At 48.1% G+C, this 13906-nt stretch overlaps 1 protein-coding gene across 1 annotated transcript; it reads left to right on the top strand.

Annotated features, from left to right (window-relative positions):
• Positions 1–5110: 5110 nt before the first annotated feature.
• On the top strand, positions 5111–13602 carry CRYGN (crystallin gamma N). The gene is made up of 4 exons (XM_008500743.2): positions 5111–5131; positions 5568–5816; positions 7894–8039; positions 13382–13602. The coding sequence occupies exons 1-4, from the start codon at positions 5111–5113 to the stop codon at positions 13515–13517; spliced, it is 552 nt and encodes a 183-aa protein (XP_008498965.1). The 3' UTR covers positions 13518–13602.
• The last annotated feature ends 304 nt before the right edge of the window (positions 13603–13906 follow it).

Raw genomic sequence — 13906 nt, 5'->3', positions numbered from 1 at the left:
TTCCATGTCAAATGATCTACAAGTATCTCATACTAATGTGTGTGAATAAATCAGATTTGTTTGAAGCAAAATGGCCTTTTGAAAGCTCTGAAATAGATTTATTTTTTTTTCTATGCCAAGTTAACACTGCTTTGCAAACACTGGAAGTTCCTTCAGAAGCTGGAATATACCCCTTTCAGAGGACAGGGTGCAATTTCTTGGCTGTTGCTCACTTAATTACTATTTGCATAGGGTTGTACTGGTCCTAGTAGGTACCTGAGCAGAGTGTGAATCCACCTCAGCCTCTGCTAAAAAATATTCCTGTTAGGATGAGTGAGGTCACTCCCAAAGGTTCACCTCCAGGAGTTACACCCCTCTCATTTAAGGAACTCTGCAGCAGAGAAGGAGGGAGTTTGACATCTCCCTACCATAACTCAGGTATCTCAGCAGCATCATTCTGCCAGCACCACCCAGCACTGCAGATTGGTGTCAGGCAGGTGTCTGCTGAGCTGTGCTGAAAAATCACACCCATAAATTCTACATAAAACCCTCTGGCAAGGGGTGATGCCATCTCACCACCTGTTTGAAGACCACTCATGCCAACAAAACCTTGCTTGTGATGGAAACCACTTTGTGAGAGGGCAAGATCAGTTCCCAGATTCTGTGTGCAGGTGAGATGTGGAGAGCAGAGCAGTGGCTGAAGCTGCCACATTTTTCCAGGCAGAGTGTTTTGGTCCTGAGTGGTTATGTTCTGGTTTCTAGCGTGGCTGGGACTATCTCTGTGGCTGGTGTTGGCACCAAGTGTCCTGTGGCCCTGAGTCCTTCCCACCTCAGTTTTGTTGGGGATGTCACCACAGGGTTGCAATGGACCTGAAACCAACCTTGGCCAGCTTGTGGTGTTGAGATGTTTGGGTTTCTGACCTCTTGTTCTGGTCTGGATTTGGAGCAAAATGGCTCCAACCACTTGCCTCCTGTCCTCAGGCAGGGACAGCATAGCCTGGAGCCACCTCTGTGGAGGTGAAGCCTGATTTCTCACTCCCTCTTAACCAAGACATGCAAAATATCTCAGAGTTGTGGGTTTTGCCCATTAAATCCTAAAGCACAAACATGTAAGTCTATTCCCTAGTGCTTCAGCCTTTAATCAGCTGCAGCAGAGGGGGGCTGCCCAGATCCTGTCAGTGTGGGCTCCATGGGCTGGTGTGATCCTGCCCCTGGACACAAGCAGGAGGCAAGCCCAAAAGTTTGATGGTGGCCACAGTCTTCTCAAGGTGCTTTTTTATCTCCATTTGCTGTCTTTCCATCCTTGGCAAGGAATTAAGGGGGTTTGTCAAGGAATTATGATTTGCTGTTCTTCAGTATTACTTTCCTCCATAATTTCCCCCCCCCCCTTTTTTTTTTCCCCTAGAGATGAGTCCTTAGTCATTTCATATCTTTAACATGGTTTCTCAAAGAAATGAGGATAAAGTTGCCATGCTCTCTTTCCATCTCTCCTAAGGTAGCTTTTGAACCTGCTGGACAACTTCTAACAAATCCAACAACTGGGCACGAGTCTCAGATACTTCAAGTTCCTGCAGATTTAATTTAAAGCTCACACCTTAGGAGGAACAGGAAAATCTCATCATCAGACAGCCAGAGTAAACCCAGCTTTTGTGGTTCCATAATCCCCACCTCCAGCAGTAATGTTTGCCTTACCAGGTACTTTGGGGTCAGTCTGTTGTGTGTCCCAGGCACCAACCCAAAAACTGTGGAACCATTACACCCCCCATGGTTCAGAGTGCTGGGTCCCAATGCCACCAACAGGGCCACCTTGTCACCTTGGTGCTCCCAGCCAGGACGCAGAGGAGGGACACCTCTCCTCCTTCCCTCCCAGGGTGCCAAATGCAAGGCAAGGGGATGGGGATGGGGAAGGGCTGGTTTGGGTGATGCTCCTAATGCCTCCCACCCTGGCTGCCACTCCTCCAAGCAGGACTTCCCATGCAGTGTTACCTTTCTCACACCATCTGGTGACTAATTTGGCTCCTAGAAAATAACACCAGCATTTCAATGAGGGTTTGTGTAGTTGTTGGTTTGTTGTGGTTTGTTTTTTTTTTAATTAAATGAGACTTTTCTTCATCATTTCCTGCCTCCCATCAGAGCATGTAAATGTAACCAGTGTTTCTGTGATGCCAGGGCAGGTTTACCTGTGTCAGCTAAAGGATGTGGTTCTTCCCCAAACACAATGTGCCACCTCCCTCTTTCCTCCTCCAGCCAATGCAACACCTTCCAGCTCAGCCTACGTGTGTGCACCCATGCACTCATTAACTTTTATATCTTAATTGAAAGGGTGGTGCACGTTTAAGCTGTAATAATGACATCCTTGCTTCCCTTACAGTCTTTAATCTGGAAGTGAAGCAGTGAGCAAAGGCAGCAGAGTGGGGTTGCTATGCGAGGCTGCTGGCGCTTGTGTGGATGGGAACAACCTGCCCAGAAATGAGCTTTTAGGGTGCAGATGAAGAAGTGGGTACCCTGGTGGTCCAGGGAACAGAACCCCAGTGGCAGAGGGGGGACAATGAATGCCCCATGGGTGATAAGAGGATGACTGGATGAATAGGAGCTGGTGGGAGGTTTCTTCCACAGATAATAAATAGTAGAGAACACAAATCTCTTCCTGTCATGGTGTGAAGCGGGAGGAGCCATTCTTGCTCCTAGGGCTGATCCTGAGGCCTCGGGATTTAGCCCATTCCTGGACGATGTCCTAGGGCTGTTCCTGTGGCCTCGGGATCTACCCCTTCTTGCCTGCTCCTGGAGTTCCTCGAGCTGTGGGCTTCTCCATCGTCACTGAAGAGTGAGAGCTCTCTCTGTGGGTGTCAGCTGCTCTCTTATTGGCCCCCTGCTCCTGCACATGCTCAGGAGGGAGGCCAGACACAGGTGAACCCACACCCACTCATCAATAACTCAGGGCACCTGGTCCTGTCTCACTACATTTCCCCCCCTTTTTTTTTTTTTTTTTTTTCTTTTTTTCACAGACATTTACATAGACATTTACATATTTACATCTTTTTACATATACATCTTTAAGGGGAATTAAACATCACACAATTTACATATATTTTTAGGGAGAATTCTCAACCCTTACACATATTTTGGGGAGAATTCTCAACCTTCTTTCTTTCAACCTTCTTTCTTTAAGGGGAATTAAGCATACCCACATATTCGCTCGATGTCAGCCCCTTTCTGGCAAAGTCTCTGCAAGCTGTCTGAGCACTCTTCACAAAGTCTCTGCAAATTGTCCCAGGCACTTGCCCTCTATTCCGGGGTTTCTTTCCTCATGGGCCTCGGGATTTAACCCTTCCTCATGGGATTTCCCTCTGCTCAAGGGCTTAGCCTAGGCATATTTCACAAAGTCTCTGCAAGTTGTTCTTCTAGTTATTATTCTCCCTCCTGTATCTGCTCTTCTGGCTTGGTTTCCCTCTGTTCCAGGGTTTCTTTCCTCATGGGCCTCGGGATTTAACCCTTCCTCATGGGATTTTCCCCTCTGCTCTGGGGTTTCCTGTCCAGAGAGCTTGTTGATCATACCTTACAGGGAGAACGTTCTTGCAGTTTCTGTGCCAGCTAGGTTTTCTGCAGGCTGCCCGCATTCTCCACCAGATGAAGCGGGAGGAGCCATTCTTGCTCCTAGGGCTGATCCTGAGGCCTCGGGGTTTAGCCCATTCCTGGACGATGTCCTAGGGCTGTTCCTGTGGCCTCGGGATCTACCCCTTCTTGCCTGCTCCTGGGGCTCCTCGAGCTGTGGGCTTCTCCATCGTCACTGAAGAGTGAGAGCTCTCTCTGTGGGTGTCAGCTGCTCTCTTATTGGCCCCCTGCTCCTGCACATGCTCAGGAGGGAGGCCAGACACAGGTGAACCCACACCCACTCATCAATAACTCAGGGCACCTGGTCCTGTCTCACTACAATGGTGCCCTGGTACATCTCAGTGTGCTGGTCCATGGGCTACCACCCTGAATTCGCCTTCACCTCTTCCTAGCCTGGCTCATTAATATAAACTGACAGGGCTTAGGAGCTGGACCTTACCTTGCTAGGGTTGCAAGGGTTGGACTTGATGATCTCTGAGGTCCCTTCCAATCCAGCCAAGTCTATGATTCTATGACTCTATGATTCTATGATTTATCCTGAGAGTAAGGCAGTCAAAGCCTCTGGGTTCTCTTACAACACGGAAGAGTGGAGTGTAAAGCAGCTTTTCCTTGTCCTGGCATCTGAGATGATAAATTCCAAAGCCAAATTACAGCTACAGGGGTAGTATCAATTTATTATCAAGGGTATGGCGTAAAAATCACTCTAATCCTGATTTTTATTTGTGTCTCAGTGCTTCAGAGATGAAAATTTTAAACATTGGTAAAAATTATGCTTATGAATAATGTCAGTGGGTCTGCAAGTCCAACCTTTGTGCTTTGGAGGGGTCCTTGGCCTTCAGACATGCCATTTAAAGAGGTTAAAGGGTTGAACAAGAAACCATTGTTTTGGGAAATGGAGTGCCATGTGTTACTGGGGAGGAGCCTTCCATGGACTCTCACTTTTGGCAGCCACAATGAAATAGGTGAGAAGAAGCTGGGGAAAAAAAACAGTAAAAAAGGAGAAAACCATGAAACTATGTGCCATGGTTAGAGCTGCTGCTGGTTCCTTACTTCTTGTCTGTTCAAAAAAAGAAAAAAGTAAAAAAAAAAAAAAAACAAATTAAAAAAAAAAAGTTAAAGAAAGGAAAAGCCAAAGAAGGGAAGGGAAAAGGGAGGAATAAAGGGGTAAATATTTTTCTTTTTTTAAAGAGGGAAAGAAAGTCCATCAAAAAGGAGCAGTCTAAAAAAAAGGAGCAGTGCACTGCTAATCAGCCAAAGCCCTGCCAAGCAAATCTTTTGTCAGATCATCTGCCTGAAATCAAAACCCTGGACTCAGCACCCCCATCACCAGTGGTTCTGCCTACAAAGCAGGAAAGTGTAAAGCCCCCCATCCCCCTGCTTTGTGACAAGCCCTGGTGACACTGGCCCTGTCTGCTCCCCCCACCTCATCTTGGTTGCTATATAATGGGGTGTCCAACCTTCCTGTGCATCAGTTTTAGTTTGGCTCCTGCATTTGGTCTTGGATAGCAGCCAGCAGAAAATGTCTCAGTACTCAGGAAAAGTAAGTAATGACCCAAGCCCCTTCCCTTCCAGCTGGAGAGCACAAACATCCTCTGGGTTGAAGGAGTAACTTAGGGTGATATCATCCTGGGGGGCTGGGGGGGGAATGTGAGGTTATCGATGACACCAGGAGCAGATTTGGTAGCAGGGAGAGGGAGGGTGTGGCAGAAGGAGCAACGTTTGGGGAGCTGAGTTTCCTGTTTAAACGTTCCTGCTGGAAATACTTGGAAGCGAGCACCAGGTGGTGAGAAGTGTTGCAAATGCAGGATGGGATGCATTGTGCTTCCAGAAAAACAGTGGGGGGAAAAAAAAGCCAAAAAAACCCCAAACCATCCCAATATGATAAGCCTGCAAGACATTCCCATCTACTCAAAATGGGGGTGTAGCCATGTCCCTGCTCCTCCTCATCATGGGCCCATTCTTCTCCTTTCCCCCAGATCACTCTCTATGAAGGCAAATGCTTCACAGGCAGGAAGCTGGAGGTCTGTGGCAGCTGTGGCAGCTTCCAGGATCGAGGTTTCCTCAACCGTGTCAACTCCATCTGTGTCCAGAGTGGGGCTTGGGTCTGCTTTGATCACCCTGACTTCCGAGGGCAGCAGTACATCCTGGAGCATGGAGAGTATCCCGATTTCTATCGCTGGAACAGCCGCAGCGACCACCTGGGCTCCTGCCGGCCCGTGGGGATGGTGAGTGGGTGCTGCTCTCCCAAGTGGAGCATCAGTGGGTTGGAGCTGCCATTGGGATTTATTTCTCCTGGTAGTGGGAGCCCTGTGAATAAGTGTAACCAAAATCTACACTCTTCAGAAATAATGCATCCCATTGGGAAGGAAGCAATCTCCCGGGGAAGGTTTGTCCCTTCTTGGACCAGCCTGTGTCCTGGTGTCCTGGGCTTCTCCAGCTGGGGGAAGACACCACCCCCATCCTCCCACAGCAGATTGACTGGGATGGGATTTTCCCACGGTTTTTCACATGAGGTGGCACAGTCCTGCTGGCATCATGTGCTTTTCCTTTTTAATGTGAGTTGCTATGAAATACTCTCAGAAGTAAGGAGAGGGGTTGGTGCCCAAGGCAAGTCTGAGCTGCAGCATGTAGCCCAGAGCCCCCTATGCACCCAGAGGGGGAGAGAGAGGTCTGAGAGCTTCCCGAACCGAACCACAGGTCAGCTGGGTGGCTCCTAGCAAATTCTATCTGAACCCTCTGCTGTTGCAAAAACCTTTCAGTCATCATGTTCAACTCCCACCCCAGTAATCCTAAAATAAAACTATATTTTCCCCCACATTAGACAGCCCTCCCCTTACGAGGCTTTTCAAAGCACCATCCGGAAGGAAGGTTTAGTCAGGAAGATTAAAAAGTACCAAAGAAAAACTAATCTGTGTTAGGACTTTCCATTCAACTCTCCTGACTGCCTGGGGCAATGATGAACTCACTTGGAGCTGCTGAGGTTTCTCTCTGGCCCCGAAATCCCCTTTTTAGCCACGGCACTGGGTTTGTTCAGGTCGGTGCTGTCCTTCCCAAAGCACCTCTGCAGTCCCTACATGGAAGGATTCTCTGCCCCACGCTCTGGAATGTAAGGACGTGCTCCTCCTTCCTCCTCCTTCCCTGGCCCATGATTTTTTTTCCCTGTGGAGTCGCCAGCAAGTGCTTCGAGGCATTTTCGCAGCAGATTCCCGGAGGAATGTTTTGTTTCCTCAGCCCCGGTATCCGCTGGGCTGCTGCCGGCAGCCGCCTGCTGGGGGTTTGGCAGGGCAGCCCCGGCCGGCTCCTGCGCTGACGTTCTTGGTTCGAAAAACGCGTTTAGGTATCCTTTGAATTTGGATTAAACGTGTCCTTTCAGCTCGTTCTGTCCCACATATGTGGGCCACAGGCTGCAGAAATCTTCCCAGGGGAATCGATGTCATGTCACCCTCGAAGGCTCCGGCAGCAATGACGATGCTGGGAAAGTTTCCTTAGCTTGCTTTTCATCCTGTTTTTTTTTTTGTTTTTTTTTTTTTTTTTTTTTTTAATTTTTATTCTGCTCAAGGAAAGGCACAACATCTCTCAAGGCAATGTCAAACTTAGTTTAGGAGAATAGTCTGACATCTCTGAGCACCCTGCCAGCTGGGGGTCCGTCTCTTCTCCCAGGCAGCTCTCAGTCAGACAAGAGGCCATGGTCTTAAACTCTTCCAGGGGTGTTTTAGGTTGGATATTAGGAAAAAACCCTTCACAGAGAGGGTGATCAGGCATTGGAATGGGCTGCCCAGGGAGGGGGTGGATTCTTCATCCCTGGAGTCTTTTAAGAGGAGACTCAGTGCCAGGGACTGGTAACCACGGTAGTTGTGGATCAAGGGTTGGACTTGCTGATCCCAGAGGTCCTTTCCAACCCGGATGATTCTGTGATTCTGTGTACCTGGTGTGGCTGTGTGAGTGCACAGGCTGCTGTGTTTGGGGGTCTGTGGGGGGGATCTGCAGCTGTGCAAGGGGTTATGTGTGCCTGGGCACAACACAGCCCAGGAGCAATGTATCTGCCCATGGATGGCAGCTGTAGGAAGATGCAGCCAGGTGCAAGGATGAGGATGTTCTGGCTGCTTTTCTGGCTGGTGCAGTGTAATGGGAGTCTGTGTGTGCTCTGTGCATGCTGGTGGTGTTGGACAGCTTTCCACATTCCCTTTCCAAAGCACCATCCCACCTTCCTCTTTGTCTTATAAAAGTCAGGGAACATAATTTGCTGCTCTTTTGTTTGGTTGGTTTGTTTGATTTTGTTGACTCAAATCCCTTTTTCCCCAGCATGGCGAGCATTACAGGATTGAAATATTTGAGGGAAGCCAGTTTAGTGGCCCCAGCCTGGAGCTGACAGAAGATTGCTCCTTCCTGCAGGGACAAGGCTGGGACAAGACCTCCATCAATGCCCTCAAAGTGTACGGTGACGGCGCGTAAGTAACAACACTGGTTCTGCTGGGCTCCCTGCTTGGTGCTGTTTGAACCTGGCAACGCATAGGGCGAGGTAGCTGCAGAGACTCCCCCCCAGCATGGAAAAGTCTGTCGATGCCAAGGGAGCTTGGAAAAAGCCTAAAAATGTCAGTTCAGCCTATGGTTGAATTTTGGTGCCTGCCCAGTGTAAGCCACTAGACAGGGGCAGGATTTTTGGGGGGCAGCAGCTAAGCACAACCTACAAGACCCCTTTTCCCCCTTTTCCCCCTTTTCCCCCTTTTCCCCCTTTTCCCCCTTTTCCCCCTTCTCCCCCTTCTCCCCCTTCTCCCCCTTCTCCCCCTTCTCCCCTTCTCCCCCTTCTCCCCCTTCTCCCCCTTCTCCCCCTTCTCCCCCTTCTCCCCCTTTTCCCTCTTCTCCCCCTTTTCCCTCTTCTCCCCCTTCTCCCCCTTCTCCCCCTTCTCCCCCTTCTCCCCCTTCTCCCCCTTCTCCCCCTTCTCCCCCTTCTCCCCTTCTCCCCCTTCTCCCCTTCTCCCCCTTTCCCCCTTTTCCTTTTTCCCCCCTTTCCCCCCTTTTCCTTTTTCCCCTTTCCCCCTTCCTTTTTCCTTTCCTTTCTTCCTTCTCTCTTTACAATTTTTCTGCATATTTCTAAACACCTCTTTAAAATCCACACAAAGGCTTTGGGAGGGGATGGATTGGTAACTCCAGGTGATGCAGGTCAGGGTTTTTGCTTTGCAAGTGGCTTCACCAAGGCTTGCTGCAACAGCAGAAACCTCCTCCTTGGACAGCAAAACTGAGGCAGCAGTGTCTGAGCTTAAAATTAAGTCATGTCTCTGAAAAACAGGGGTGGGTCTTCGTTTTTGGTTTGTATTTTGTTTATTTTTTCCCTAGTTGGGAGGTGGATTGCTCTTTGTCTCCCTTTTTCTCTGTCCAACAATTGCATTTTCTCTGCAAGTGTGCTGGGAGTGAGGAAATGCCATAAAATCCTCCTGGAGCCATGGAAAGTGTGGCTGGAGTGAGACATGGTGCAGAGGGAATCCCCTTCAGAAGAGGGAGCACAAAATGGATTTTCTCTATGTGTCCTGGACTAGATATTGTGCATCTCACCTGTTTCCAGCATGGGATGTTGGACATCTTTTGTCCACAGCCATTTTGTTCCTAGAGAAGTGAAAAGGTTGTTGCCACCCAAGCTTGTAACATCCTGACAGTGAGTGTCCTGTTGGAACTTTTCTGATTCAACAGACTTCTCCTCTCCCAGAAAACCCAGATTTAAGATCAGGTAGTGGTAGTTCAATAAAACTAAGGAGCAGAACTTACCAGAACTAGTGATGGGAAGAAATGTTTGGAGCCCACTGAAGACTCTGGTAACATTGAGCATTTGAAGCTAAAGGCATTTGAGTACCAACATTATAAAGCCAAGAGAGAGCCTGCAAGTTCTCTGGCAAGAGCTTTAGGGACAATTATTTACCACACATGTTCCTGTGTGGAAGCCTGGAGCTTGAGAAATTGGGAAGCTGCCCAGAAACTCTCAAGCACTTAAATTTTTCAGATTGATTTTACCCCTCCCCTGCAAAACATGGAAGGGACAGAAAGCTTGGGAGCCTAAACTGCCTGTATTAACATTAAATGACTTCTTAAAGGCTTTGAGTAACAATAAAAAAATAGGGGAATAACAATACTGTGAGGACAGTGGTGAGGGAAACACACTGAAGTTTTGTAGGGTTCTATCCAAACCCAGCAAAAATGGTCACTGAAAGGATGGGGAAGGGTCTGTAAAGGCCATGGAAAGGCAGGAATGTGCAGAGCATCCTGGTGGCCACGAGCTGCAGGGGGAAACATGAAACCAGGGAGGGGAAAGGGACCCTGTGGCACTGCTTTTCTCTATGGGATTGACCCTACAAGCCCAGGTGACCCCAGGTAACCCCATCTATAGCTGGTGTTGGACTAAACCTGGCAAAGTCCTCCAAGGGCCTGTCCTCAACCATCTGAGAAGCAGAGGAGATGGGGTCCCTGGAGATGAGGGGAGTTTCAGCCACAGGCTCTCTCCAGCACATCCTCAGGCTGCAACTGGATCTGGTTTACCCTGTGCCTGCAGAAAGCAGAGGTAAAGCAGGGTCCCACTGTGTTCCCTGCCTGCTCCCAGAAGTCTCCCCCTGCCATTTATCCTCACAGTTCTCCCAATGCAGTATCCATCTCATTTCTCCTTGGGGCTGAAGGTGTCAGGCACCTTCCCCAGTGCTCTTTTTGGCAACTGCTACCCCACAGAGCCAGAAAGGCTGATGATAAAGCTTGTAGAGGTATGCTGGACATGAGCTTGCTATTTTGGTGAAGTTTTGAGGAGCTGCTGTCTCCTCTGAAGCTGTTGTGGTTCACATGATGAGTGGCTTTGCCTGTCCCATGGGCCGAGTCAGTTCTGGTATCACATATTGTGTCATCTGGGTTTAGAAAAAGATGTGTGTTTCCTACCCTTAGAAAGCTTAGAAATAACAACTTTAAAAAGCTGATTTTTTTTTTTTTTTACAGTCCAGGAGAGAATACCCCAAAAAGGGCTTTTCTAAGCTATAGTGATATAACTTGAAGGAACCAAGCCAACCATTTGTTCTGCTGAAGCATTTATGAGCACTTGGTAGATGTTCTGCAGCCAGACTGTGAAATACCACCCAGAAGAGGTTCCCAAACATCACTGCCCAATAAATCATAGAATGGCTTAGGTTGGAAGGGACCTTGGAGATCATCTACTCCAAGCTCCCTGCCATGGGCAGGGACACCTCTCATCTAGACAAGGTTGCTCAAGGCTTTATCCAACCTGCTCTTGAACACCTCCAGGGAGGGAACATCCACAACCTCTCTGGGCAACCCGTTCCAGAGTCTCACCATCCCTGTACTAAAGAACTTTTCCCCAGTATCCATTCTAAACCTATTCTCTGTCAGTTTAAAACCATTTCCCATTGTCCTATCTCTGGACACTTATGTAAAGTCCCTCTGGCAGAGGCAATAGCTGCCCATGCCACTGCTTGAGCCCCATGTGGAACTGAGTCCTGCTGAGGGCATCCTGCTTGGTACAGGCTGAAGCTTCTTGTTCCCCCATTGTTTTTTCAGTGCATGCTGCCTGTGTTGGCTCTCTGGGCTTGTTCTGGTTCCATGCCTGGTTTATTTCCATGTCCTCTGGGTTCATGTGCTAAGAAACACAGCACTGAGATGTCTGAGGGCTCTGTGCTATGTGCCTGGATCAGCTCTCCCATGCTGGGTTTGAGGACAGGATCATTTTTACACTTTTTTTTTTTTTCTGGGCTCCTGACTGACTTGATCTCCTCTCTTGCTGATGGACTCAGAGAATGTAAGTTTTAGGCAATAAAGGAATAGCTAAATAAGCCATACATGTCTTCACACATCACCTTGCTCTACCAATACACTTCACTCCCATCTTTCTGCTATTCCTTTTATTCTTCTTTTTTCTAGTCTTTCACTAAGCAGATGGACAAGCCAGTAGGTTCTGCTTCCCTCTACCCCAAGCAAAGCCTGTCCCATTCCCTCCATGCAGCTCTGCACAGATCTCAGCTGCGTCTTGGAAAAGAAACAGAGGGGTCCTGGGAAAGGCAGTGACTATGAGGGACAGCTCTACTCCTGCCCTGTTCCCTGGGGTTCACTAGTTGATGAAGGATGCCCTAGAACAGACAAGAGCTGGAAGAACCACCATGTCCTGGTGTGTCCTGTGAACATTCCTGTCCCACTACCATACAGTATTTTCAGTAATGTGAGGTGTTCTCAGCAGAAGGGAATGATTGAAAGGTGAAGAAAATATGCTCAGGTAATTCTGGTTCAGTTATAAACTGGCTGCAAAAAGTGCCAAAGAATGAACTTGTTTGTTTGCAGGAAAGGCTCAGGATCCAAATGTCTTGGCTGAGCACCTTGCAGCAAAGGTTGTGCAAGCATGGTGGGGCAGGTTTGTGGTTGATGTGTCAGTCATATCAGTGGTAGATGGGAAAGAGAACCCACAACAGTCCCACCTTATGTCTTCTCAGAAATACAAAATAAATCCAGTTCTGTCAAGGAATCTGTAAGATGGGCCAACTAAACACCCTAAACTTTAACTATTTAAAAAAAAAATAATGCCTGTTGATAAAGTGGTTTCATAAACCACTTTTTTTCCTGGGACTCCATCTTTTTGCTCTGGGTCAGACTGATCTGAGTTCACCAATCTCTAGGCCTGGAGGGCTTTGACCTATCCAGTACTCAAAGGAGTACTGGATTCCCTGGACATCTCACATACAGTAGGTCCTAATCCAGAGCTGAATTCCTGACAAGAGACAGATCACAGAAACTGTGGAGTATCTGGAATATTGCATTTTTGCTGTGTTGTCACTGCTAAGCCAAGAGGTGGGATAAGCAGCAGAGATCCTTATAATATTCATTTAAAAAGCTGGGAAGAGAAGAATGAGGCAGAGATGAGACATTCAGCACCAATGGGGTAGAAATCTGACTGTAAAACTATCAAAGCAATGGCAAACCTTGGTTTAAAGTCATGGGAGCTTTAAATAGACCCAAGATGTGACACTTGTGGCCACCATAAGTTTAGAACAGTGTGTATTGAAGTGATGAAGAGCAGCAAAGTTTGTCCCTCCGTATCATCAGAATTGCTCCAGACTTGAAGATCTTCAAATGTAGGAAGACATGATAAATAAATGCAGCTGAGCTAGGTGAAAAAGTCAGGGATGCTGAAGCCACCAGCATCGTTGGGTGTTGCTATTTGAGTGTATTCCAAAGGAAAGCTGTAGTTAACTCTGGATGTAGTGATAAAGTGAAGATAACCAAGCCAACTCCTGCTCTCAGGAAAGCATCAGAGGCCATTGGGAATTACTAGCAAAGAGAGAAATCATTGAATATGGTTCTCATCATAGCTAATGAGTCAGCTGAAAAAGGTAAAACATCCTTCAAGCACTTCACATTTCTCCTGAGTATGCAAAATAGGTTTATCCAGGGGCTGAGGGACCTCACCTCCTTCTTTAACACTGTTAAATGATGTTAAACTGTTTCTGTTGCATGTGGTGAAGCTCAGAGAGATCCATTTCTACAGCAATGTGAAAGAGGGACCCTCTGGTCCCACGTTTCATGGCTGGTGTAACCCAAAAGAACTTCTGAAGTCCATGTCCAGTCAGGCTGGAAACCGGGGGAAGCACTAGCAGTGGCCTCCACATTTCTGTCTGCAGAGTAGGATTGGGGCTGAGGAAGGACCACCAAGCCCCGTTAGTCTGCAGCCCCATTAGTACTGAAGTCCCTAAATGCAGCCACTCAAGATGGGCATGAGGTGACCTCACCTGACCACAGTGTTTGGACCCTTTCTGCTCAGGTGGGTGCTGTATGAGGAGCCCAACTACCGAGGCCGCATGTACCTGGTGGAGAGGGGGGAGTTCAGCAGCTTCAGTGCCTGGCAGGCACGCAGTGCCAGTGTCCAGTCCATCAGAAGAGTCATCAACTACTTCTAACTGAGCTTTCATCCTACCAGCTATGGCCTGCTGAGACTAGGCATCACCCCCCTTCCCATTCATTGACCATGGAATAAATTGTTAAACACCAGCTTTTGGCTCTATGGGTTTTATTTGTTTTTTCATCACCTGCCTGTGTTCAAGAGGGAACAGACCTGCATCTTTTTTAAGCTTGATTTACATACTATGAATTTGCCTTTTCATTCTGCATGATTTATAAGGAGGACATGGACGTGGTGGCCCAGAACCAATGAGGACAAGCAGAGCCAGGAAGATGCTGCCCGATGTGCCTGTGGTCTGGCAGGTATTGACTGTCCCATCCAACAGGTGATGGACCCAGGTGACTTGTGATGCTTGGAGGGGGTCACGTTGCTGCACACATGTTATGG

Source organism: Calypte anna, chromosome 2, assembly GCF_003957555.1.
Source record: "Calypte anna isolate BGI_N300 chromosome 2, bCalAnn1_v1.p, whole genome shotgun sequence".
NCBI classification, from domain to species: Eukaryota; Metazoa; Chordata; class Aves; order Apodiformes; family Trochilidae; genus Calypte; species Calypte anna.
Note: the sequence above shows the minus strand (reverse complement) of the source record. Positions and strands in the feature narration are given on the sequence as shown.

What these genes read in the sequence shown, in the direction of transcription:
- CRYGN (XM_008500743.2), top strand. Translation starts at nt 5,111, where the DNA reads ATGTCTCAGTACTCAGGAAAA. An exon ending in TGTCTCAGTACTCAGGAAAA is followed by an intron (nt 5,132 to 5,567) that starts GTAAGTAATGAC and finishes CCTTTCCCCCAG; the next exon opens with ATCACTCTCTATGAAGGCAA. An exon ending in CCTGCCGGCCCGTGGGGATG is followed by an intron (nt 5,817 to 7,893) that starts GTGAGTGGGTGC and finishes CTTTTTCCCCAG; the next exon opens with CATGGCGAGCATTACAGGAT.